The sequence below is a fragment of the Lepidochelys kempii genome, chromosome 10 (assembly GCF_965140285.1).
Source record: "Lepidochelys kempii isolate rLepKem1 chromosome 10, rLepKem1.hap1, whole genome shotgun sequence".
Taxonomy (NCBI): domain Eukaryota; kingdom Metazoa; phylum Chordata; order Testudines; family Cheloniidae; genus Lepidochelys; species Lepidochelys kempii.
Genome location: NC_136389.1, coordinates 83,996,245 through 84,022,519, shown reverse-complemented (window position 1 = coordinate 84,022,519; position 26,275 = coordinate 83,996,245). Strand labels below are relative to the sequence as shown.

Sequence of the window (26,275 nt, the reverse complement as noted above, 5' to 3'; positions counted from 1 at the left end):
GTGGCAACAGCTACAGTTCCCATCCAGGTTATGCCAGGGCTGAATTTGAGTTCCAGAGTCTGAGGCAGAGCTGTTAGACTAGGACGAAAGGAGATTTGCAAATAATTTAATGAATAAACCAAGCAGCTTTGTGCTACTGTTATTTCTGAATCTGAATCCTTACATGCCATCAGCCATTGTTTAGGGCATCAACAGTTTGGGTCATATTATTAGTTATTTGTGAGTATTCAGGCAGCCGCAGGTTTAGTCTTCAAAATAGTATAGAATCATAGAATATCAGGGTTGGAAGGGACCTCAGGAGGTCATCTAGTCCAACCCCCTGCTCAAAAGCAGGACCAATCCCCAATTAAATCATCCCAGCCAGGGCTTTGTCAAGCCTGACCTTAAAAACTTCTAAGGAAGGAGATTCCACCACCTCCCTAAGCAACGCATTCCAGTGTTTCACCACCCTCCTAGTGAAAAAGGTTTTCCTAATATCCAACCTAAACCTCCCCCACTGCAACTTGAGACCATTACTCCTTGTCCTGTCCTCTTCTACCACTGAGAATAGTCTAGAACCATCCTCTCTGGAACCACCTCTCAGGTAGTTGAAAGTAGCTATCAAATCCCCCCTCAGTCTTCTCTTCTGCAGACTAAACAATCCCAGTTCCCTCAGCCTCTCCTCATAAGTCATGTGTTCCAGACCCCTAATCATTTTTTGTTGCCCTTCGCTAGACTCTTTCCAATTTATCCACATCCTTCTTGTGGTGTGGGGCCCAAAACTGGACACAGTACTCCAGATGAGGCCTCACCAATGTTGAATAGAGGGGGACGATCACATCCCTCGATCTGCTCGCTATGCCCCTACTTATACATCCCAAAATGCCATTGGCCTTCTTGGCAACAAGGGTACACTGCTGACTCATATCCAGCTTCTCATCCACTGTCACCCCTAGGTCTTTTTCCGCAGAATTGCTGCCTAGCCATTCGGTCCCTAGTCTGTAGCTGTGCATTGGGTTCTTCCGTCCTAAGTGCAGGACCCTGCAACTTATCCTTATTGAAGTTTGCGATTATAAACATGGAAAGATTTAAAATAGTCTCTAGCTGAACATTTCCCAACCATTTCTATGGCTGAGTTGCTTTGTGGGTGTGTGTGGAAAGCAGAGATTCTGAGCCTCAGATGAATAATCAGTTCTGTACATAAATCAGATTTGGCAAATCGTGTATTAGTGTAAAATCCATATTTCCAGGGAGCCACATGTGCACATTAAAAGGCAGAGCTTGACCCAAGGTATGGAAATTACACAGTCAGTTACCTGATGAGAACCCCATTTTTCAGATAATATATATACCTGTGTTTGTGTATATAATTTATCTGACATTTCCCATTGTACTGGCTATCATGCCTTTGTATTTTCTATAGCAGGCTTCCTGTGTGAAGAGAATTAACAATTCCAAAAGATTTTGGCTGCTTTTGTGAATTGTCCTTATTTGTTTGAAATTGCCTAACTGCCCAGGGCTAGAGAGTAACTTCCTCTCTTTGTCCACTAAGGGTTATTGCACCTTTCTCTGAAGCAGCTCGTGCTGGGCACTATCAAGAGGCAGGACACTGGACTAGAGGGACCCTGGGCCAATCTGGTCTGACAAGCCCTATATCCCTAAACCTAGTGCTCAGTTTCCCACAAACGCTCCACTCCATCTGTGTCAGATATGAAACATATCCTGTCTGTTCCTCTGTTCCTGCACCTGGGACAGAGATTGAGGGTGTCACAAAAGTGGCTTTATGTGACCTCTGCACACCCTGTCTTTTGAGTCTGCACAGCTTCTGGCGTACACCAGAGCCGACTCAGAGCTCTCCAAGGCCTGGCTTCACCATGCACCGTCTGCGCGCCAGGGTGAAGCTGAAGGGTGGGGGGCCGGGGACGCTCTGCTGTATTGCAGCCCAGGCTAAGTGACACCCTGATTCCCAGGGCACTCCTTATCCTCTCCACGGATAACGAGTCAGCAGGGCCCCGGCCTAGGTCACGACCCTGGCCGTAAGGGGCTCAGCACTGCCCTCTGAGCAGGCCCTGCCGATCGAGGCTGAGCCCTGTTCACCCCGTGACGCTCCAACAGCAAACCGCCCGGTCTGGCAGGAAGGGCAATGCCACAGACTGGGGACGGGCTGCATCCCCGTTCCAGGGGGGTGGTCAGGGTGGGGAATATGGAATAGCCACCAAACAACCCACCCAGAATGATGTGGTCCAGAACCCGCCGCCAGCTGCAGAATGGAGTGACCTTGACCCCCCCCGCCAGCTGCAGAATGAAGTGACCCTGACACCACCAACTCCCCCAGATGCAGAATGGAGTGACCCTGACACCACCAAACCCCCCCCCCCCCCCAGCTGCAGAGGGAGTGATCCTGACAGCACCAAACCCCCCCCCCCAGCTGCAGAATGGAGTGATCCTGACACCACCCAACCCCCCCCAGCTGCAGAATGGAGTGATCCTGACACCACCAAACCCCCCCCCCCAGCTGCAGAATGGAGAGATCCTGACACCACCCAACCCCCCCCAGCTGCAGAATGGAATGATCCTCTCTCTCACACACACACACACACACCCCCAGCTGCAGAATGGAGTGATCCTGACACCACCAAACCGCCCCCCCGCTGCAGAATGGAGTGATCCTGACACCACCCAACCCCCCCCAGCTGCAGAATGGAGTGATCCTGACACCACCAAACCGCCCCCCCGCTGCAGAATGGAATGATCCTCACACACACACACACACCCCCAGCGGCAGAATGGAGTGATCCTGACCTCCCCCCCCGCCGCCAGTTGCAGAATGGAGTGATCCTGACCCACCCCCATGTCCAGAATAAGTTCGCCCTGAAGTCGCGCCAGAACGGACAGTCCCATTCTCTGTGTATATATAAAGCCTGCTGCAGTTTCCACGATATGCATCTGAGGAAGTGAGCTGTAGCTCACGAAAGCTCATGCTCTAATAAATTGGTTAGTCTCTAAGGTGCCACAAGTCCTCCTTTTCTTTTTGCGAATACAGACTAACACGGCTGTTACTCTGAAACCAGTCTTGAAATTAGTTAGCTCCCCCTCCACTCCAGAATGGAATGGCCCCAAACTTGTGCTCCCCCCCGCCCTGCAATGGAATCACCCAGAACGCCCGGCCGGCCTGCGCTGACCGCGCACACCCCTAAAGCGCTGCTGGCCGCTGCCCTGGGGGGAGGGGACGGAAGCGTTCTGTCGTCACTTCCCCCCGAGTCCTGCAGCCAATGGGGAAGCCGCACTTTGGGGAGGTGGGTTGGCGCCAAATGCGAAGGGAGCGGGGCGCGCGGGGGCCCAGGAGGGGGCCGGGCCGGGCCGCGCCGCGCCGCGCGGCTGGGACAGGTGAGGGGGCAGCGGGGCCGGGCCTGGGCCCGGGGCCGGGGAAGGGCCCGGCGCTAACACAGGCACGGTCGGTGGCCGCGGCTCCCGCCGGCCGGCCGGTCAGGGCCCCCTCGAGCCTGCTCCCGCTCCTCGCCCTAGCTGGCTCGGGGGGGGTCCCGGGGGGCGGGGGGGAGGCTGCCCCAGAAACGGCCCCCGGCCTGGCACCAGCGCCTTGGCGGTGGCCCCCGCCTGCCCCACGGGGAGAGGCGCTCGGGGGGCAGGCCGCGGCAGGAGCCCTGCCTTCGAGCCACCGAACGGGGCGGGGACGCGCCGGGCCGCTCGGGAGGAAAATCCTAGATTATCAGGGCTGGAAGAGACCTCAGGAGGTCATCTAGTCCAACCCCCTGCTCAAAGCAGGGCCAATCCCCAGTTTTTGCCCCAGATCCCTAAATGGCCCCCTCAAGGATTGAACTCACGACCCTGGGTTTAGCGGGCCAATGCTCAAACCACTGAGCTCTCCCTCCCCCCGAAAAGGCCACGAAGCTTCTGCCTAACTGCAACAGCATGTCCCCAGAGCATCTGCTGTGGCTGCCGTGAAGGATCCCGAAGGCCCCGAGTCTGACAAGGATCCCGAAGGCCCCGAGTCTGACAAGGATCCCGAAGGCCCCGAGTCTGACAAGGATCCCGAAGGCCCCGAGTCTGACAAGGATCCCGAAGGCCCCGAGTCTGACAAGGATGGCTTCAGTTGCTGCTAAGCTGACAGGATCCTTGGGGTGAAACATGGCAGCCGTTTGCCAGCGCACGTCACCACAGAACAACAGTTTGGGGCAACGTGTCAGACTCGGAATTCAATTGCATTTTGCTGACCCGGCAGAATGTGATTTGCCCTCCTTTCTGCAGGCTACCACACTGTGGCCCTCTTTGTTATCTGGTGCGGTTCATGATCATGTTCAAACTTTTGATAGTCTTTTAAGGTAGACAAGTCCTCAAACATCACAAAAAGAAAAGGAGGACTTGAGGCACCTTAGAGACTAACAAATTTATTTGAGCATAAGCTACAGCTCACTTCATCAGATGCTGTAGCTCACAAAAGCTTATGCTCAAATAAATGTTAGTCTCTAAAGTGCCACAGGTACTCCTTTCCTTTTTTCAGAGTAACAGCCTTGTTAGTCTGTATTCGCAAAAAGAAAAGGAGTACTTGTGGCACCTTAGAGACTAACCAATTTATTGGAGCATGAGCTTTCGTGAGCTACAGCTCACTTCATCGGAAACCACTCTGAAACCAGGTCCTCTTGGTATGCCACTCTGAACGGTCCATAATATTCTGGTGTGATGACAGTTGCACTTTGGTATTTTGGTACTCTCTTGACTCAGCCACTACCAATAATGGTTTAAGCCTGACTGTTAAGGGTTTCTGTTTTTTAACCTAGTTCATATTAATTCATGTTTTCAGTTTTAAGCTGCACCATGACTTGAGCCAATTGGTGGTGATGACATTTCCACATAAGAGGTGCTACAGTACCTGAACAGAGAAGTTGATCTTGGAGGGAGGCATTAAATGGGTCCTGCTTATGCCTTTTCTAAAAATCCACATAAATGGCCAAACAATTTCAGCTTGGCATAACAATAACTTTGCTTTATTGGTCACTCACAAGTAATGTCTTGAATCGGAAATGTGCTGTGTAATCACTTACACTTACATAGCACCTTTCATCATGAAAGATTCCGTAGCACTTTACAATTTAACAAACTTAAATGTCCTTTTGTTCACAGAGCTCTGCTTACTTTTAAATTAGCCTACTGTGTATGTCTCTTATATGGTCTTATTTTACTTTAACTGTTAACCTTTCCTGTTATGATGATGATAGGATGAAGTTTTTGGTCTTATTAGGGAAGCAATGTATATACCGTAATCTGTCAAAGATTGTTAGCACTCTTACTGTCCATATTTACACTTGTAATCATCAATGCCCAGTATATCACTCTTCCACAAAAATAGCCTGTAGGTGGCAAAATTTCAAAAAGCCTTCTTAGTTTGAACCCATAGGAGAGTTTGTGTAGCCAGTGATATTCTTAATGTAATACCTTAAATCGTCTTTTTTTTTTTTTTGGATAGCATGGCTGATCTTCCACAGAACAACCTCCAGAAGCAGCTAGAGCTTCATTCAGCAAAAGGAACTCACAATAAACTAGCTCTTCCAAAACATAAAGCAGCGTAAGTATCAGTCTAGCTTGCTGCTCATCATCAAAAGTAACAAAGAAAAGTACCATGGTTGTCAACTTTTGTCAGTTTGGGTTCTGGTCTTTTTTTTTTTTTTTTTTACAATTTCTCTGCTTAAAGTTGATGCAGAAAATTAAACAGAGGGCCTGCTTCTGGGTTTTTTTAAAAATATTCTTCTGTGTCTCCTAAGTAGAATGGATTGTGTGGGCTTCCATGGAGTGGCCAAGATAGGCTTATTGTTTAATTGGCATGGAAAAACTACACTCACTACAATCAAACTAAAGTATAATTTTCTTACTAACTGCATGGAATCCAGACCACTACTTCTGGTGACATGCTGCTTTATGCTACTGAGTATCAAAGTATGAAAAATGTTTTTATCAATATTGAAGTAAACTTCTTAACATCTGAGTGATGTTCAAAGCAAAAGTCATGATACTTAAGGCCAAATGGCCTGATTTTCAGAGGTTCTGTTAGCACCCACAACTTCCATTCTAGTCGGAGGGAGCCTTGTGTGCGCAGCACCTTGTAACACTTGGTTAAAATGACTTAAGATACATAATTATGGACATAAATCATAATCTGTGGCATTTAGGGTGCTTAATCCACATAAAATAAATACTATAATCCATTAAAAGCTAGAATGCCTATGTGTGAGACTGAAATATAGAATTCAGAAAAAATAGCTACCAATAGCTTCTCAGTTATGTTAAGTGCACACTTTTGATATTTGGTCGTGTGAAGGGATTTTTGATGTTGATGAAATGTAGCTTTATTTTTGTTTTTCCAAAAATAAGTAAATTTTACAATGTTAAAAACTCTGAAAAAATCCATTTTATTTTGCAGAGGTTTCACTTTCAAAAAGAAAAGTGCTCCAGGTAATGCTGTATCCATAAACTGTTTCAGTGTTACAAAGAGCTCTGCATTGAAGGAGAAGGACGTTAATACTTTCCAGACTAAATCTGTTGCATCTTTTCCCACATCAAAGGATAAGCAGATAAAAATCAATGACCTCTTTGAGAAGACATCCAAACAGCACGAAATACAACAACTTTGTCCAAACTGGATATCGTTAAATTCTTTTGAATGTTCCCAGCAAGTTTCAAATTATTTACCTCCTAGAAAGGAAGAGAATGTAAGCAAGAAACCAGGTGATTCTGCTTCCCAGAAAGTAGACCACAATTGTTCAGATGACTCCATTATTACTATAGAAGATGACTGGGATGACATAAATGACTTTGATATATCTGGTAAACAAAACTCAAAATCATTGGTTTTGTCCCCCAAAAATCCAATTGTAAAACCCAGCAAGACTCTTCAAATATCCAATTCCTGTACAGTTAGATTATCTAAGGCATCCAGGACTGTGAACAGTGAGCAACGACTGTCAAAACATTGTCTTTCTGAGAATGATGAAAAATCACTGAATGACAAACAGCCAGCTCTATCAAACAGATCTTTGATTTGTCTTGATGTTTCAGATCCCAAAGATTGTAAAAGACTTTTAGGTGAAGATCTTCATGAGAAAAAGTTGTCTACAGAAACTATTCTGAGTGACGAAAAAGAAGAAACTCATACAGGTAATGCATTCTCTTAATGTATTTTATATGTAATATTTCAAATAAAATTGGCCTGATCTCATAATAAACTTAGAGGACTATTTTCAGGTCTACACACTAAGGGTCTGATTCTCAGAAGTGCCTAGCCCTCACCACTCTAACTAAAGTCAAATCAGGGAGCTGAAAATCAGGGTCTAAGTGTGTAGCATATGGATTTTGTTGTAGAAAGTGCCATCACTGATGTTTAGAACCTCTGTTTGACAATGGACTTTCACTCCTGGGGAAAAACCAGTAAGCCCTATAATGTACTGTTGGAGAAGGAAGATCTCCTGGAGTAGCATTCAGGAAAAAAAGAGGCACTTGCAGATGCTGCAGTGAAATTAGACTCCCAATTTTAATTCATTGCAAGTGCTTTCAGTTTCCATTTATAGTTCAGTGTGACTATGGGAAATATTGAGTAATAGAAATTAATCTGTATCACGGCATTTTAATCCATTACATTTAAAAAGTGCATGAAATGGGGAGTTTACTATCCGTTAACTTTGAGCTGTTTCCTGCTTAGCTGCTCATTGTTTGCTTTAGCCTCTAAATAAATTTGTTAATCTCTAAGGTGCCACAAGTACTCCTTTTCTTTTTGTGCTTAATGTTTCTTGATTGTTACATAGGGTAGATTCTTATTCTTCATTTTCCTTATGGAAAGGAATAGGTACTTTATCCTTAGACTGTAATATCTTAATGGCACAGGGAATAACAAAAACCACCTCAGTAGTCAGGATGTGATTTCTCACATTTCTGAAGAATCCATATTTTGCTAAAGATACCTCATTTAATTCTCACAATAGGGAGGGCAAGTAATTAGAATAGATAATAGGTCTTGTCTAAACACACATTGTGCTGCTTTAAAATGGTACACTTCCCTCTGCCCCCCTCGCTTGCCACCTCCCCTCCCCCCCCAGCATGGATGCAGTTATATCAGAATAAAGATGCTTTATACTGGTATAACTCTTCTCATACAAGAAGGGAAATAGGCTTTACCTGTATATGGTATCTTTATGCTAGTATAACTGTGTCTACACTAAGGGTTGTATTGGTATGACTCTCTCATTTAAAAAATATTGCACACCTAACAAGAAATAGTTATACCAGTGCAAAAAAAGTGTATAGATTTGGGCCTTAGAGCAGAAACATCTTCTGTATACCAGAGATTCCCAAACATTTTTTTTTTTGGCTGAACCCCCGTTTGGAGATTCATGTCCTATGCATGCACACCCTTTTTCTAAGGGGAGAGGGGTGCCCTGTACTCATGAGGGGTGCCCGAAATCTCCTGGAGGAGTGACGGGGGAAAAACTCACCATATGGCAGTTGAGGAAGCCACCTGGTTCCTGCAGTGGTCATTTGGTCTCAGCTGCCTGGACTCAGTTCCTTGCCTGTCAGGAGGGGAGCAGACAGCTGCACTCCTTGAGTACTGGCCCCCTGCTGAACAGAGTTCCTTGCTGACCCCAGCCCTTGAGCACAGCTCCATCAGCTTCCCCTGCATAGGCTCTTTCCAGCAGAGGACAGGGCTCTGTGCCCTAGAACTGTGCTGAAGGGTTGGCGTCAGCAGGGGGCTTTGACTGGCAGGGAAGAGTCAGTAGTTCAGCTTTCCGCTCCCTGCTCACATAGTCCCTGGTGCTACCCCAGTAGAGGAAGGTAACTGTCCATTGGTGGCTGCTGCAGCTGTGACAGTGGAGCAGCAAAAAAGACAGGGAGCCTGGTCCTGGCAGCTGAGACCACCTGTATAGAGCCCCATCTACTTCCAATTTGTACAGAGTCCCCTGCTGACTCCGGACCTCCAGTGCACCCTGTCAAGTCTTTGTACCCCTCGATAACCTCTTTGTGTGCCCCAGTTTGGGAACTTCTGTCTTACACTACAAATGAGGGAAGAATACATAAACTGTAAAAATCTATAATACCTAATCCATATTATGGAGATGGCTTCTGTTTATAAGGTTAGTTTTCTAGTTCAGCTATAGAAGATGTAACTACTCAGAAATGTTTTGAAGTTTCAGCTCTTGAGAAGACACTTGTACTATAATAAGAAAAATCTGCAAGATGTACTTTATAGAAGTTGTGTTTGAAGAAGCACCATTTTTGTCCTTTGTAATGCCCCAGTTTTCTAAGCCACTTATTTAAAATTATTTTGGAGGGATTTGCTTTTTATGCAAAAGAACATTGTTGTGGGAATAGAGTCTGTATCATTTATTAAAGCTGAGAAATAGTAAACTCCATTTGAAATATATAGAATCCTAGGTAGTAAAGCTTCATTGTTCTTTTTTTCAGTTGCGTCTTTGGTTATTTCCAAAATGAAGAAAAGGTTATAACCTTGCCCAACATCTCTCTTCTGTTTCAGCTCTCAGTAAAAAACAGCATAATGGCAAACAAAAGCTAAATGAGGGTGAGAAGAATAGCTATGCGTTGAAGGAACTGGCTAAAGGATCGGATGAGACTCCTGATTACACTGGAATTGAGGAGGATGATTACCTAGATTTCATTCCACCCTCTCCAGAGGAAGAAGTGCTTTCTTCCTCATCTTCTATAAAAAACATTAGGTAAAACAAAATTCACTATAGCAAATGTTTATCACTAGGATGGTTTAAACAGGTTAAAAAAGGATGCTAGTCCTAAAATCTCCACTTGTTAAAATGTTACTGGCTGAATTGACTGGGTGAATGAATAGACTTGAGACCTTGTTTCTTGAACGAATGGCAGTGTAGCAATTGGCAATAATGAATGTCATGAAATGCAGTCTTCTACTATGCTCAGAGTGGTGTTAGCTTCACAGGAAGCACCATTTCCACCCTAGCCAAGCCTGTATCAAGGGCCTAATTTGGTTGTGAATCAGGTGGGTGGAAGATGGAGTTACTCAATTATTTACTTGGGGTTCACTCGTTTTTGAGAGTTAAGTAGTTTTGTGTAATATGCATAGTGCATAAAACTGTTATCCTAAGCATGCAAATTAATTTCTCCTCCCGTGAAAATAATTTGATTTATTGATATGTGTTTTAATGACTTTTCATTTTAATATTAGTAATATTTTCAAAGAACCTGCTGTAGATGGAAAATTAATGATTGATAACAGTCTGTCAAAACCTGGGAAAATCATCAGAAAGCAGCCTACCAGTGGGACCAGTATAGAGCATGCAGGTATAAGAAACACTTCAGCTGAAACATCTATGCATTAAATGTCTCTTGAAGGGTGTGCAATTCCTTTTGTTCTCATTTTCTTCATCTACTGTGCTACAGGAATGAGCATTTGCTAGTGGTTAAAGCACAGGACTGGGAGGCAGGAGATTTGGAGTTCCGTTCCTGATTCTACCATTTACTTGCTATGTAACCTTGAGCACATCACTTAGCCAGAATCACTGGACTCTTTTGAGGCTATCTGTTCCTGGGTGCCCTGCCAGGGATATCTTGGGCCTGATTTTCTGAAGTGATGAGCACTCACAAGGCGTCAAACTGAGTTCTCAAAGTGATCACTCTAGAAAATGTTTCCTCTTAATTTTTAATGCTTGCCCCCCCCTTTTTTTTAACTATGGAGATCATACTCATTTTATAAGGAGCGTTGAGCTAAATTAACATTTGTAAAGAATTTTTCAATTCTTGTATTGAAGATAAGGTTTTACCATTGGTGCAACATTAAGACTGCAAATTTAAACAGACAGTCCAGGCATATAACAAGTTATGGCTCAGAGTAATATAAACTCTCTCAGGCTTTACATATTTCATATATGAAGTTACACATTCAACATTACTAAAAACATATGTGCAATGTGGGTTAGTTAACAGTACTATTCTGGAAGCCAGACTCTGAGAGACAGAGGTTGATCATATTTTTTTCTTGTGCACCATCAACAAAACAGTTTGCCAACTTTCAATGTTAGGGCCAAATTGTGCCCTGGGTTCCACCTGTGCAGCTGCATTAAAAACCAGTTCCATGGGCGCAAAAAAAAAGTATGTATGTATATATAGCTTAAAATTTAATGTTGCATGCATAGAAATAGTCTTTTGATTGCTAATAATTACATAACTTTAAAATATACCAAATAAGCAGTTTAAACTTTTATACATATTACATTTTTCTTTGCCATTTGGGGAAAATATTGACATCACATAATTAAAACTTTATTAAATGTATACTATATTACTTTGCAGATGAATTCTTAAGTTTGGAACAGCATCTCTTCAGTGTGATGGAGGACATCTGTAAACTAGTAGATTCTATCCCAATATATGAACTTAAGTCTTTGTCTTGTGGGAATGACCTTCTTCAACAGAGAAGTCTCAGGTGTGTTTTAATTAGGAGTCTTTAGTACTACTTCTGCATTTTTGTGCGCATCAGCATCTTGATTGTATGTTTCAGAGTAGCAGCTGTGTTAGTCTGTATTCGCAAAAAGAAAAGGAGGACTTGTGGCACCTTAGAGACTAACAAATTTATTTGAGCATAAGCTTTCGTGAGCTGCTCAAATAAATTTGTTAGTCTCTAAGGTGCCACAAGTACTCCTTTTCTTTTTGATTGTATGTGTTTTCTATCAGACTGGTAAGGTGGCAGTTAATATTTTTAAACAAGTTAATATTCCTGGGTAAATGAAATGATCTTTTCAATGGTGTAGAAGTGTTAACTCTTTTTGGATAGAATAATTAGGGATCTGTAAGAACAGAAACTGCCAGACTGAATCAAATTTGAGGTCCAGCTAGTCCATTATCCTTTCTCTGACAGTGCCCAGTACCAGACACATCAGAGGAAGAACCCCTGTGGTAGGCAGAAATGGGATAATCTGCCCTCTGCATTAAGTCTAACCCTGGTTTCTAATAGTTAGAGATTGCCTTAAGTCCTGAAGCATGAGGTTTAATATTCCTGCCAACATTTTTGTTGGATTAACAATTATGACTCTAGATATACTAGTTTTTCCTATAATTGTCTGTCTAATCCTGTTTTTAATCTTGTTGTGCCAATGGTTCTATAGTCTAATTATGCATTGTGTGAAAAGTATTCGTTTTATTGGTTTGAAGTTCCCAGTTTTTTTTCTTGTGTTACGAGACAGGAGAATACAAGCTCCCAATCTACCTTTTCTACACCGTTCATTATTTTATATATTTTTATAATGTCCCTTCTTATTCTCCTTTCTTAAGTAAACAATCCCAATCTTTTAAGTCTTTAAGAAATAGATAGGGAAAATAATATAGCTCAAGCATATTATTTTCATTTTCTTCAAATTGAGGCCCATAATTATTAAACTATTAAAACTATTTCCCCCTCCAACTGTGTTCGAGGATTATCTATTTATAACATTACTTCAGTGTCATGCTGGTAGCAAAACCAAGGATTTAAATCTTTTTGCTAGGACATTTAATTATTTTACTTTTTAATTGAAAGTAAGGTTTTTTCTTTTTATTTATCATTTCTTAATAATTGAGATTCATAACAAAAGACGAGTTTAAAAAATTATAAAAATAAAGTATGAACAGTTTTTCTTCCATAAAAAGTTTTTCCTTTTTCTTAAGATATCTGATAACTACTCAGATCTCAATACTGTATCTTTGATCTCAGAATCTCCAGGGTGCAGGTATAGCAAATGCTTATGCACGTTTGACTTTAAGCATGTTTGTAGTCCCTTGACTTCAAGGGGGTTAAACAAGTAAAATTAAGCATATATTTGCAGGATTGGGGCCTAAATTAGTCAGCTAACTCAATCTGATAGAGGTCTGTTGGGTCAGTGTCAGAATGATTAAGCATATTCACAGAACTGTCTTCTATTTTGAGAATCAAGAAAAGCTGTCTACATAATTTACAGTAAAGAAAAAAAAAATACAAATGGAATGCTTTTGGTCTTTAACTTAATACTGTCAGGAAACAAAACAGAAGCAGAAAAAACAAAATAGTAACAAATACTGTCTTAAGCAGGTATAAGTTTTTACATCTGGAAAAAGTGATTTCTAAAAATCCAGAGATTATATAATTTGTTATATCTAACTACCACTCTCACTCTCCCACCTCCTTCCCCCCGCCCCCAATGGTACTGTTACATTTGCTCTTACCTGGTTTGGATTTAATAACGTCTGTCTCTGTTCAGCCATTGTTACAAATTTCAAACCCAGTAGTCTAATTCAGCAAGATACTTGACAGATTTTTTGTTTTTTACCCTCTGCCAAGCAGTGTAGAATTGCAGAGTAACCTAGAAGTGAGAGAGGTTGTGCAAATAAGAACTTGTTTTCATTTCATCCTCTCTCTGACCAGTAATCCTGACTGTCTAGGAGTCTGGAGAGGTGAGTGGTGGTTCCTGAAGCCAGCCATTGCACTCTCTTCTTTTTGTACAGTTGGCTTTACAAATCAAGAAACATTCCATAGAGCAAAATATGGATATGGAAGCTCCTATTAGGCCCTTTAACAAATCAAAGCTGCACTTAAAGCTTCTTCAAAGCTGCTTCATTTGTCTGGACCGTTTTTTTGGTTTTGTCTTTGGCTGTTGGAGAATAGGAAATTTTCTAGCTTGTGAAAAGGTTCCCAAACTTTTTTTTGCTAAGCCCCACTTCAGAGATTCATGTCCCATGCACATACCCCCTCTTTTCAATGGGGTTATGGGGGAGGAGTACCCTGTAACCATGGGGGACAGGTGGGGTGCTGAAAGGCTGGAGTCAGGAGGGGGCTTCTGTTCCCTTCAGCAGTCAGGCAGTCTTGGCTGCAGGAACCAGCTCCCTGCCTGTGTCACTCCTCACCTGTGCAGGGGAGGTGAACAGGGCAGCACTGAAGGGCCCTGGGATCGGGAGGGAATGGAGAGATGTACCATGTGAGTACTGGCCTCCTGCTGGACGGGGCATCCTTCTGACTCTAGCCCTTGTGTGCGACCCTGCCTGCTTTTCCTGCGCAGGATCTGTCTGGCAGTTCAAGTGGATGGGGCTCTGTACCCTGGAGCTGCACTGAAGGGTCAGGAGGGGACTTTGTCTGGCAGTGGTGTCAGTATTCCTGGGGTGTAGCCTTCTGTTCCCTGCTTGCAGAGTCTCTGCCAACCTCCCCAGCAGAAATGCGTAACTGCTTGTTGGTGGCTGCTACTGGTGTAGCAATGTGGGAGTGAGGTGCGCAGGGATCCTGGTCCTGGCAGCTGCAACCACCTGCACAGAGCCCTGTCTGCTTCCCCAAGGTCTTCGTGCCCCCTTGATAACCTTATTGCTCTCCCACAGGGGTCAGCAATAGTTTGGGAACCTCTGCTCTACAATTTTTAAACACCAGAATTCTGGCACAGTTGTGTTATAAACTAACTCACTTTATTTGTATATTTTAAGGAAGCCTTATTTTTTCCTGTGGTGGCAGAAGACAAAAGACAATATTTGAGTGTTGTAAAATTTATGATGTCTTACTACTCTGTGTTTTGTTTTGTTTTTTCAGGAGAGAACTGTTAGCTAATCATATTGATGCAAATGCAAACAAAAGTGACTTAGGTATGCTCTTTGCCTCAAACTGGAAATCCCATCCTGGGCATGTTACCTCTATGGATGACAGCATTCCTGTTCAGTCAGGTCAAAAGTATAGCTTAAACTCTGAAGGAAACTCATTCAAATTTACAAAAGTTCCCTCTAAACTTTCTGTTGCTGTTGAATGTCAAGGAAACCTTAATATGAGCACCTTCTCTACAACAAAACTTCAAACCCTAGATACCTCAGGTACATCAAATTTTTTGCAGTGTGCTGCCCTGGATACCAACATCACAAAAAATGCAGGACTTTCTTTTTCGAAGATGGATGTCAAAGAAAGAACATCACTCAGCTTTCACTCTGAGATATCCTCTTTCAACAGTAGCTGGTGTGAAAAACCAAGGATGGAAAAGGATGGAAGCTGCCTCTTTTCAAAAATGCCTGTAACAAGCACTACTTTGAAAGTTGAAAATAAAAGGTCTACTAGTATTAATAACATAGGAGGAGATGACAATTTAGGAGCAAGGGACATAGACTTTGATCTTGATAATTTTGTTCTTGATGATGATTTTGATGAGAGGTGGGATAATCCACTGTATGTTTCAGCAAATGAAAAGACATCTACACCACTATACCAACCTATCAGGGAAGGTCAATCTGCAAAATCATTATTGAAGTCATTTTCGACAGTCAAGGAAACTAGCCCTATATCTAATCCTGTTTCAAAACCAAATATCTTGGTGTCAGCCAAGAACTGCTCAGGTAAATTATACTAATTTTGATTAATTTATCATAGCAAAAATTATATGCTAAAAAGTATTGTGAGGGGTGAATTTAAGTAATTTACGATAGACTGTAAGTATATTTTGTTGTGGAAATTTCTACTGGTGTATTACTAATTGCAACGTCACAATTTCTAGGTAACATGCTCTTTCGTCTAATCAAATCACACTTCACAGCAATGTGTATTTGCAGGGCAGGTTTCTGACTTCTAGCAGCTTCAGCTTTGCAAAATTTGAAACAAATGTATTTATTATAGTAACAATCCTGCAAGCATTAGAACTAGGCAGGTGACTTGGAATTAACTTTGTTATATTGTGCAAGAGAGCATATTTGCATATACATCACTTCTTAAAACAAATCTAATCCTTCTGGTAGGATATAGGTCAGACTATCTGTCCCTTTGTTCACAGGTGCTATAATGGCTTTCAGCCTTCTTTTTGGCTCTTGAATTCTAGTCTGCAGTGTAATTTAGAGCAGCTTTGAAGTTATGCTAAATTGCACAAGCCTGTATGTAATGGGACCCTTCCAGACAGTTATACCAACTGGAGCTCAGTATGTTCTGGCCACACCTTCTCCTGAGGCACCATGCTTAAAGATATGGGGTGTAGTGGAGCCATTCTGTTCGCTTTATGTCACCTGGCAAGCCCCCTTATGTTGTGAACACTCCTCAAGGACTGCTTCCTTTCTTTTACAGCTCCTTTGTGCTACAAGAACACTGAGGGCTGGAGTGTTCTGCAGAAGTTGACTCACTGTTTTTTATGTGGAAGAATTTAAATTAAACAGGTTTTTGTCTGTAGTCTACAAACTCATCCAAATTATTGGACCATCGTCATGGGAGAATAATTTTAAAACATAACCAACCTTGACCAGGCTTATCTAAAAAGAGGAATTCATTGTTGCCTAATCTGGCAGTTTGCATCCTTCTGTGCTGTCATATCTACTTACTAAATCCTGTTCCGCTGATTTTTAAAACAGCCCCTTTAAAAATGAACACCACAAATGTATGCAATTTTGAAAAAGGTATTTAACAGAATAAGGTTATGCATTTCATATAATGGGCCACTGATATAGTGCTTTTCATTCACTGAAATCCAAACAGTACCCAAATGTGGATGTAAGTGCTACAGAGTTCAAAATCTACTCTCTTGACTATCTTGAGCGCTATATGCATGCATTTTTCTTTAGATAATTCATGTTTTTGTAGTGATGAACAGTTAAGTGGTGAATTAGTCATCTGCGTTACACTTAAAGCAAAACAGTTTTTGTTTTATATTGTAAAACATGTCCAGTGGAACCTGAAGTCAACCTTGGAATTAGCTGAACTTTTAGGTCACTAGGTTACAGTCCTTGTTTGACAGAAGAATCTTGATTTGTATATTAGCCACTTTTGAAATGATCTGTATTGTTTTATAAATGCAAACAGGAGCATAATGAGAATTTGCTAAATTGCGCATGATTTAAAATGTTCCCTAACTTACACACACATCCCCATTTAAGTAAAATTTTTATAACATGGGTCTTAATTTGTGCTGCTTTAGCAACTGCAAAAAGAATTAAAGGTGTCCATCCCCCGTCCCTCCCCATTTGGGGCTACAGTTTTTTCATAACTAACACACATATCGAAATTGTTTTGTATGTGGTCATAAAATGTCTAAAAGTAAACTCTAATCCTGATGCTTTGCTCTGAGAATCACCTGGATTCTCTGCAGGGTTTGGCTCTGTGTGGAGTGTAAAATAGTAAGATTTCTCTGTATCTGACTGTTTTATTGGTAACCAATTATGATGCTAATTTTAATAGGCTTTCCTTTTCTGCTAGACCCACCGCTGAAAAAATCACCATCCGAAAATCCAGCACTAGCACGCTTCAGAGGCTTTACGTTTTCCCATTCTAAAGATATGATGAAGATATTTCACAAAAAATTTGGTCTGCACCATTTTCGAACAAATCAGCTGGAGGCCATCAATGCTTCCCTGCTGGGTGAAGATTGTTTTATCTTAATGCCCACTGGTACGTATCTATGTACATCAGCCAACTGGAAACTGTCAGTGGTGTATGACTGTCACGGAGTGTGGGGGAGTCCAGGCCCTGCACCCCTCTTCCTGGGATCCACTGAGACTCTCAGCCAGCCAGTAAAACAGAAGGTTTATTGGACAACAGGAACAGTCCCAAACCGAGCTTGTGGGTACAACCAGGACCCCTCAATCACGTCCTTCTGGGGGAGCAGGGAGCTTAGACCCCAGCCCTGGGGTTCCCTGTGTTCCTCCACCCAGCCCCAAACTGAAAACTAAACCCACCCAGCAGGTTCCCTGCTGCAGCCTCTGTTCACATTCCTGGGCGGAGGTGTCACCTCCCCCTCCCCCTCCTGGCTCAGGTGACAGGCTCTCAGGTCTCCCATCCCCAGGGCACATTCCCAGGTCAACACTCCCCACTCCCTGCTGAGTCACATCGTCACATCTCTCCCCCCTTCGAGACTGAACTGAGCAGGGTCACGCTGACCAGTGACCTGGGGAAGTTCGGGGCCCCCTCTCCGGGACAGCGCATCCGCTATCAGGTTGGCACTTCCCTTCACGTGGACCACGTCCATGTCGTAATCCTGCAGGAGCAGGCTCCATCTCAGGAGCTTGGCGTTGGCTCCTTTCATCTGGTGCAGCCAGGTCAGGGGAGAGTGGTCGGTGTAGACAGTGAAGTGTCGCCCGAAGAGATAGGGCTCTAGTTTCTTGAGGGCCCACACCATGGCCAGGCACTCCTTCTCGATGGCCGCGTAGTGTTGCTCCCGGGGTAGCAACTTCTTGCTCAGGTACACGATGGGGTGTCTCTCCCCCTTTTCATCCTCCTGCATTAAGACCGCCCCCAGTCCCGTGTCTGAGGCGTCGGTGAACACCACAAAGGGCTTGTCAAAGTCTGGGTTTGCCAGAACTGGGCCACTGACCAGAGCCTCCTTCAGCGCCCGGAAAGCCTCCTGGCACTGCTCGGTCCAGACCACCTTGTCTGGCTTCCCCTTCTTGCATAGCTCCGTGATGGGGGTGGCGATGGCGCTAAAGTGGGGCACAAATCTTCGGTAGTATCCTGCCATCCCAATAAAGGCTTGGACCTGCTTTTTGGTGTGGGGAGCGGGCCAGTCTCTGATCACCTCCACCTTGGCTGGTTCCGGCTTTAGGCGGCCGCTCCCCACCCGATGGCCCAGGTAAGATACTTCCGCCATCCCCACCTTGCACTTCTCCGCTTTTACAGTCAGCCCAGCCCCCTGGAGTCGGTCCAGCACTTGTCTAACTTGGGACACGTGGTCCTCCCAGGTCTGGCTAAAGACACAGATGTCATCAATATACGCCACGGCAAAACTCTCCATCCCCCTCAGGAGCTGGTCCACTAGGCGCTGGAAGGTGGCCGGCGCTCCCTTGAGGCCGAAAGGCAGGGTCAGGAACTCATAGAGCCCCAGAGGGGTGATAAAGGCCGATTTCAGTCGGGCATCTGCATCCAGCGGCACTTGCCAGTAGCCCTTTGTAAGGTCCATGGTGGTGAGGTACCGAGCTCCTCCCAGCTTGTCTAGGAGCTCGTCCGGCCTGGGCATGGGGTAGGCATCAGATACAGTGATGGCATTGAGCTTCCGATAGTCCACACAGAACCGGACCGACCCGTCCTTTTTGGGGACCAGCACCACCGGCGAGGCCCAAGGGCTGGCAGATGGCTGGATCACCCCCAAAGCCAGCATGTCCCGGACCTCTCTTTCCAGGTCCTGAGCAGTTTTCCCTGTGACTCGGAAGGGGGAGCATCTTATCGGCGGGTGTGACCCTGTCTGCACCCGGTGGACAGTCAGATTAGTGCGTCCAGGCTGGTTGGAAAACAGCTGTCGGTACGGATGCAGCACCTCCCTGACCTCAGCTTGCTGGGCAGGGGTTAGCTGATCCGAGAGGGGAATTGTTTCCAGGGGGAAACCAGCTCTGGTCCCAGGGAATAGATCTACTAAAGGGTCATCTCCCTGCTCTTCCCACTGTCCACACACGGCCAACACCACATTCCCCCTGGCATAATATGGCTTCATCATATTCACATGGTACACCCGGCGGTGGTGCGCCCGGTTTGACAGCTCCACCACATAGTTTACCTCATTGAGCTGCTTGACGACCTTGAAAGGGCCCTCCCAGGCGGCCTGTAGTTTGTTCTTTCTCACTGGGATGAGAACCATCACCTGATCCCCGGTGGCGTAGGCACGGGCCCGTGCCGTGCGGTCATACCAGACCTTCTGCTTCCTCTGGGCTCTGGCCAGATTCTCCTTGGCCAGGCCCATGAGTTCAGCCAGTCTCTCTCGGAAGATCAGGACATACTCCACCACTGACTCTCCATCGGGAGTGGCCTTCCCCTCCCATTCGTCTCTCATCAGGTCCAGGGGGCCCCTCACCCTCCTGCCATATAACAGTTCGAAAGGCGAAAATCCAGTAGACTCCTGGGGCACCTCCCTGTACGCGAACAGCAGGTGAGGTAAGTACTTGTCCCAGTCCTGCGGGTGCTGGTTCATAAAGGTTTTCAGCATCATCTTTAGCGTCCCGTTAAACCTCTCCACCAGCCCGTTGGACTGGGGGTGATACGCTGAGGCCCAGTCGTGCCGGACCCCACATTTCTCCCACAAGCACCGGAGCAGGGCCGACATGAAGTTGGAGCCTTGGTCTGTCAAGACTTCCTTGGGGAACCCCACTCGGCTGAAAATGGTCAGGAGCGCATCGGCCACGGTGTCTGCTTCAATGGAAGCTAAGGGCACTGCCTCGGGGTAGCGGGTGGCAAAATCTACCACCACCAGAATGTATTTCTTCCCCGACCGGGTCGTCTTGCTGAGAGGCCCCACGATGTCCATGGCCACCTTCTGGAAAGGCTCCTCTATGATGGGCAAAGGTCTCAAAGCCGCTTTCCCCTTGTCCCGGGCCTTCCCCACCCTCTGACAGGGGTCACAGGATCGGCAATACTGCCGGACCGTGGTAAAGACCCCGGGCCAGTAAAAGTTCTGTAGCAACCTCTGCCGGGTGCGCCGGATTCCCTGGTGCCCTGCGAGGGGGATGTCATGGGCCAGGTGCAGGAGCCTGCGGCGATACTTCTGGGGGACCACCAGCTGCCTCCTGATCCCACAGGACTCTACTTCCCTTGTGGGAGCCCATTCTCGGTACAGGAACCCCTTCTCCCACAGGAACCTCTCCTGGCAGCCTCTCCTCATGGTCCGTACCACCCTGAGGTCGGCCAGGTCCCTGAGCTTCCGCAAGGAGGGGTCTTTCCTCAACTCGGCCTGGAACTCAGCAGCTGGGGCAGGGACGGGGCCCGGTTCCCTCTCGCTGGCCAGGTCTGAGGCCTCCGCCTCTCTGAGCCGTGCCCCTCGGCCCTCCCTCCCCACCAGGGTAGGGTCCTGCGCCTCCGGTGTGATACCCTCCCCGAGGTCAGGGCGCAGTGCCCCTCGCCGGCTCTGGCTACGCGTCACAACCAGGGCGGCCTGGGGCTTGCTTGGCCAGTCCTCTAGGTCTCCCCCCATCAAAACTTCAGTGGGCAAATGGTGGTGTACCCCCACATCCTTGGGGCCCTCCTTGGCCCCCCATTTCAGGTGTACCCTTGCCACGGGCACCTTAAATGGGGTCCCGCCCACCCCTGTCAGGGTCAGATAGGTGTTGGGCACCACCCGATCTGGGGCCACCACCTCGGGCCGGGCCAGCGTCACCTCCGCGCCCGTATCCCAGTATCCATTGACCTTCCTCCCATCCACCTCCAGGGGAACAAGGCACTCTCTCCGGAGGGACAGCCCCGCGCCCACCCTGTAAACTGAGCACCCTGAGTCCAGAGCCTCCAGCCCTCTGGTGGAGCTGGCCTGGGGTACTCTTCCCTCCGGGGCAGGTGGTAAACTGGTAGGCCCCCTTTCCTGGGTCGTCTGCCCCTCGTCCAGCTGGGTCCCTACCCAGTTAACCCTGGGTAGGTTGGGTCTGCTCAGTCTGTCCCTGAGCCCGGGGCACTGGGACCGTACGTGGCCTCTCTGGCCACAGTGATAGCAGCTCAGGTCACGTTGGTCCCCTCGAGCAGGTCGGAGGGGCCCGACGCCAGGCGTTCCCCTTGGGAGGGGGTTCTCCCTATTTCCCCGCTGGGAGGCCCCCTGGTGACTCTCTCTCTGCATCGGGGGGGGCCTGTTCTTTTGGGGCTCCTCCCGGCTACCCCCTGACCGACTGTTCACAAACTCGTCGGCCAGCTGCCCTGCGTGCTGGGGGTTCTCGAGCTTTTTGTCCACCAACCACAGCCTCAGGTCGGAAGGGCACTGTTCATACAGTTGCTCCAGTACGATTAGGTCCAGCAGGTCCTCTTTAGCTCGGGCCCCAGCTGTCCACTTGCGGGCATACCCCTGCATCCGGTTGGCCAGTTGTAGGTAGGTGACCTCAGGCGTTTTACGCTGACTCCGGAACCTTCTCCGGTACATCTCGGGGGTCAGCCCAAACTCACGGAGCAGGGCCTGCTTGAACAGTTCATAGTCCCCTGCCTCCGGCCCTGTCATTCGGCTGTACACCTCCACGGCTTTGGGGTCCAGTAAGGGGGTGAGAAACTGGAGCCTGTCTGCAGGGTCAACCCTGTGCAGCTCACAGGCATTCTCAAAGGCCGTCAGGAAGCTATCTATGTCCTCCCCCTCCTTCCGCTGGGCCAGGAAGCACTTATCAAAGTTCCTTGCCGTCTTGGGTCCCCCCTCACTCACCGCAGCCGGGGTCCCACTGCTCCTCAGCCTGGCCAGCTCCAGTTCATGCTGTCTTTGTTTCTCCTTCTCCTGACGCTCCCTCTCCTTCTCCTGACGCTCCCTCTCCTTCTCCTCCTGCTCATGTTGACGTTGTTTCTCCTTCTCCTCCTGCTCATGTTGACGTTGTTTCTCCTTCTCCTCCTGCTCATGTTGACGTTGTTTCTCCTCATGTTGACGTTGTTTTTCATGATCCTCCAGCTCCCTCATTTTCATCTCCCTCTCCCATTCCAGCCGCCTCCGCTCCAGGGATGGGGAGCCCCGCTGGGAGGATCCCCTGCTGGGTGCCGGGGTCAGGGTGCCCTCGGTATTCGCTGGGCTTCCCCCAACCCCTCCCCCGGACATAGGTAGGAAGGGTCTCGGGATGTCCTCAGCAGCAGTCTGACCCCTCCCAGCCCGGTCAGGCCCCAGGGCCCACGCTGCGTCCCCCGGGCAGCTTCCCTCAGGGACAGGGATCGGGTCATCCAAGCGATCCCTCTCCTCCAGCTGGGCAATCAGCTGTTCCTTGGTGGACCTCCCGATGCGCAGCCCCCTCTGCCTGCACAGCTCCACCAGGTCGCTCTTCAGGCGTTTAGCGTACATCTCCCTGCTGGCCACTCGCAGGCCGGGCAGCTTCCCACGGTTTCCAGGAAAAGCCCCTCGTGTGCCCGTCCTTCTTGAGGTCACCGACTCTTTGCCAGGGTCGAGCTGCAGACTCCTCCGCCCCTGGGACCGCTCGCTGCAATCCCCTGGGGGACCCTGTTACTGCAAAAGTCTTTCTCTCTGGTCACACATTCCCAGGGGTTAACCGCCCCCCGAAACCGTCTCTCTCTGAATCTTCAGCACGCCTGGTCCCCGTCAATTCCCCTTCGTTTTACGGCTCCCCAGTCACTTACTGCAGGAAGCGCCGTTCACGGGGTGCAGTACATCCCACCTCTGCCATGGTAGCGTGGCCGAGTGGTCTAAGGCGCTGGATTTAGGCTCCAGTCATTTCGATGGCGTGGGTTCGAATCCCACCGCTGCCACCAGTTGTCACGGAGTGTGGGGGAGTCCAGGCCCTGCACCCCTCTTCCTGGGATCCACTGAGACTCTCAGCCAGCCAGTAAAACAGAAGGTTTATTGGACAACAGGAACAGTCCCAAACCGAGCTTGTGGGTACAACCAGGACCCCTCAATCACGTCCTTCTGGGGGAGCAGGGAGCTTAGACCCCAGCCCTGGGGTTCCCTGTGTTCCTCCACCCAGCCCCAAACTGAAAACTAAACCCACCCAGCAGGTTCCCTGCTGCAGCCTCTGTTCACATTCCTGGGCGGAGGTGTCACCTCCCCCTCCCCCTCCTGGCTCAGGTGACAGGCTCTCAGGTCTCCCATCCCCAGGGCACATTCCCAGGTCAACACTCCCCACTCCCTGCTGAGTCACATCGTCACAATGACATCTTGCACAAACTTCTGATAAGTAGATCAGAAGCTATAGAGATTAATACAGATTCAGTTCCTATAGGAAGACTAACAGAATTTGTGGTAAGCTTAATAAATTCCCTACATTTGGGGAAGTGATAATACATTACTATGCTCCCAGAATCTGTTGGCTGTAGGATTCATGATATCTCACTAACCCTGGAATTTATTTAGCCTTTGTCTTTAGTTTTAGATTATTAGATTTCTGTAATAATCCACATGGTAACTCTGCTATGAGATTGTAGGTTATAGAATATCTTATTATATTTAAAGACTTCAGAACAGTTGAGATATGTCAATGTAATTTTAAAGTTACCTAGTGATATAACTTGCATCCCCGTTGGTAATAAGTTTTAAGAGGACAAAGACTGCAGTAAAATGAGACTTGAATGCTGAACTCTAGAACATGATATTTTTTATAAGAGTACTTCAGAAGACATCAGGTTAAAATTATATTTAATAGAACAAAAATCCTCATGTAAATTACAAATTTCTTTTATTCTTAAATCTGAGGAGTTTAATTTTCACTATTTAGGCTTTGTTTACTTCTGCAATTCTCTCCACTTCAACAGTTAAAATGGTTTCATTATCTGGTTCACATACGCTAATGCAATATTGTAATCACTTCAGGGAATAGTGTTTTAAAAACAAAGTTATAATTCAAATCCATAATTTAAACTCTTCTTTGGGCCTTCAATTTTTTAGATATGTAATTTGACCCACCTACATTTTGAGATGAACTTAACAAATTTGATTCCATCTTTTCCACCTTAAATAATCATATATTTTGCCTTGCATTTTATATAGGTGGTGGTAAAAGTCTGTGCTACCAGCTACCAGCCTGTTTATCCCCTGGCGTCACTATTGTAATTTCTCCACTGAGGTCATTGATATTAGATCAAGTTGAGAAGCTAATGACGTTGGATGTAAGTTCAAACAATTTCTTTGCACTTAAGGAATGGGATAAAGGTTTGAATTGTTCCTGATGAATTTTATTCTCTTTTTATTTGTTTTTTGTATATGAAATAGTTGCATATTTGAACAGAGAACCAGTAAGCATACATACATTGTACAAATACCTAGGAAAGGGAAAACAAGAGTCACATCAGCTAACTGTAAATCAGACTAATTAGAAGTAACCAGCAATTTTATCATTGACTCTGTGAATGCACACAAGCAATAATTGCTAGGGCTAAACTTTCAAATGTAATGCCTAAATATAGGTTCCAAAGGCCATGTTTAGACACACAAAAAAGCAACCCAATATTTTCCGGGAAGCTAAGCACATGCAGTGCCTGTTGACTTCAGTGACAGCTGTGGCTGCTCAACATTGCTGGAAAAATGGCATGCATGGCGGGAAGGCACTTAGAGAAAGCATAATCATGGTGGTACATTGCAAAGGATGGTTGAGAATTTAACTAGGAATTGCCTGGTGGCTTTTTTACTGGTTATATTGGTGGACATTTTGAGCACTTTTCTAAAAAAAAACAGTTACAGTTGAATAGTTTTTGTTTTGGGGAATAGATAATACATTTTAAGGGCAAAATGCTGAGTGCAACTAAGGTGGGGGAGAGGTGCAAACAGGAGCATGCTACAACTTCCCAATCCTAAGTCCTTAAACTGCAAACTGTTACTCTGGCTGGCTATGATCCCCAAGTGACAACCTGCCATCCAGGGAATGCTGGAGCAGAGTGCTTTGTCCATGCTCTCTCACCACACCTCCTTGCTGCCAACAAACACATCTATGCTGAAGGCTGCAAGGGTGGTGATGTAAGACCCAGCTATACTTGCTCTGTGACTGCTGGGGACTTGCCTGCACTGGAGGAATTCCCGACTGGAGAGCTGCAGCTGTCTTTTTCCTCCACCTTAGCAGAGCTGAGGGCCAGGATTTGTCCCTGTATGTTGATTATATTACACTTTCAAAGTAAGTTTGTCTCTCTTTCATAGCAGAGTCTAATTCATATGTTACAATTTACTGTTTATACTGAAGTTAATTGTTAGAGTATAAATTACTTTCTTCCTTGGAATATGGGTCATCTGTTCTGGCACCACATTATTATATGTTTGTGGGTACTAGGGAAGATATTAATTTTATTTAAAAATACTTCGTGTCTTCTAAGAATATCCACAGTGCTTCTCACATAAGATCTCAAATCACTTTACAAATATTACATAAGCTTTATGACACCTATTAAGTAAGCAAGTATCATTACAGCTATTTTATTGATGGGAATACTGGAGCACAGAGTAGGTAGGTGACTCCCAAAGTCACACAGTGCTTCCTTGATAGTTTGGAGCAGAACAAAGGAGTTCTGATTCCCATTCTTTTGCCTGATTGCTAGAGAGCACTGTGATGCCTGTAGTATGACTAGGTTTTTGTATTTTGCATGTATTTAGCATTTTCAAGATTTTTTTTCAAATTCTGTATTAAGTGACAAAATGTATGAATACAGACCAGGTGTGCTTTTAATTTAGAAACAGGTTAAATGCTACATTAAGAAGAAATTTCTGAAGTTAAATGGATGTTAGATGAAATCTAAATATCTTTTTTCTTCTATATCACATAGATTTCTGCTACTTATCTGACTGGTGATAGGACTGATGCTGAGGCTTCAAAAATCTATATACAGCTGTCAAAAAAAGATCCTCAAATAAAACTTCTTTATGTTACTCCAGAGAAGGTTTGTATTTATCTTAAAAGTGAAAAGTGTCATCAAGGCAACAAAACAAAGATTTTTACTAGT

General features: G+C 45.8%; 1 protein-coding gene and 1 non-coding gene across 3 annotated transcripts in view; both read left to right on the top strand.

The window, feature by feature from the left end:
• The first annotated feature begins 3,288 nt into the window (after window positions 1-3,288).
• BLM (BLM RecQ like helicase) overlaps window positions 3,289-26,275 on the top strand; it is a 40,263-nt gene continuing 17,276 nt past the window's right edge. Inside the window, exons 1-10 of one of the 2 annotated variants that reach the window (XM_073304563.2) lie at window positions 3,289-3,366; window positions 5,462-5,560; window positions 6,413-7,146; window positions 9,515-9,713; window positions 10,193-10,308; window positions 11,317-11,449; window positions 14,546-15,333; window positions 17,171-17,362; window positions 24,339-24,457; window positions 26,099-26,212. In XM_073304563.2, the coding sequence (XP_073160664.2) occupies window positions 5,463-5,560; window positions 6,413-7,146; window positions 9,515-9,713; window positions 10,193-10,308; window positions 11,317-11,449; window positions 14,546-15,333; window positions 17,171-17,362; window positions 24,339-24,457; window positions 26,099-26,212 (2,493 nt within the window). In that variant the 5' untranslated portion in view covers window positions 3,289-3,366; window position 5,462. Of the gene's footprint in view, window positions 3,367-3,618; window positions 4,277-5,461; window positions 5,561-6,412; window positions 7,147-9,514; window positions 9,714-10,192; window positions 10,309-11,316; window positions 11,450-14,545; window positions 15,334-17,170; window positions 17,363-24,338; window positions 24,458-26,098; window positions 26,213-26,275 lie in introns of those variants that run through there. The other variant, XM_073304564.2, reaches the window with a different exon arrangement.
• On the top strand, window positions 23,020-23,101 carry TRNAL-UAG (transfer RNA leucine (anticodon UAG)). The gene has a single exon. It is a non-coding gene; the product is annotated as a tRNA-Leu (tRNA).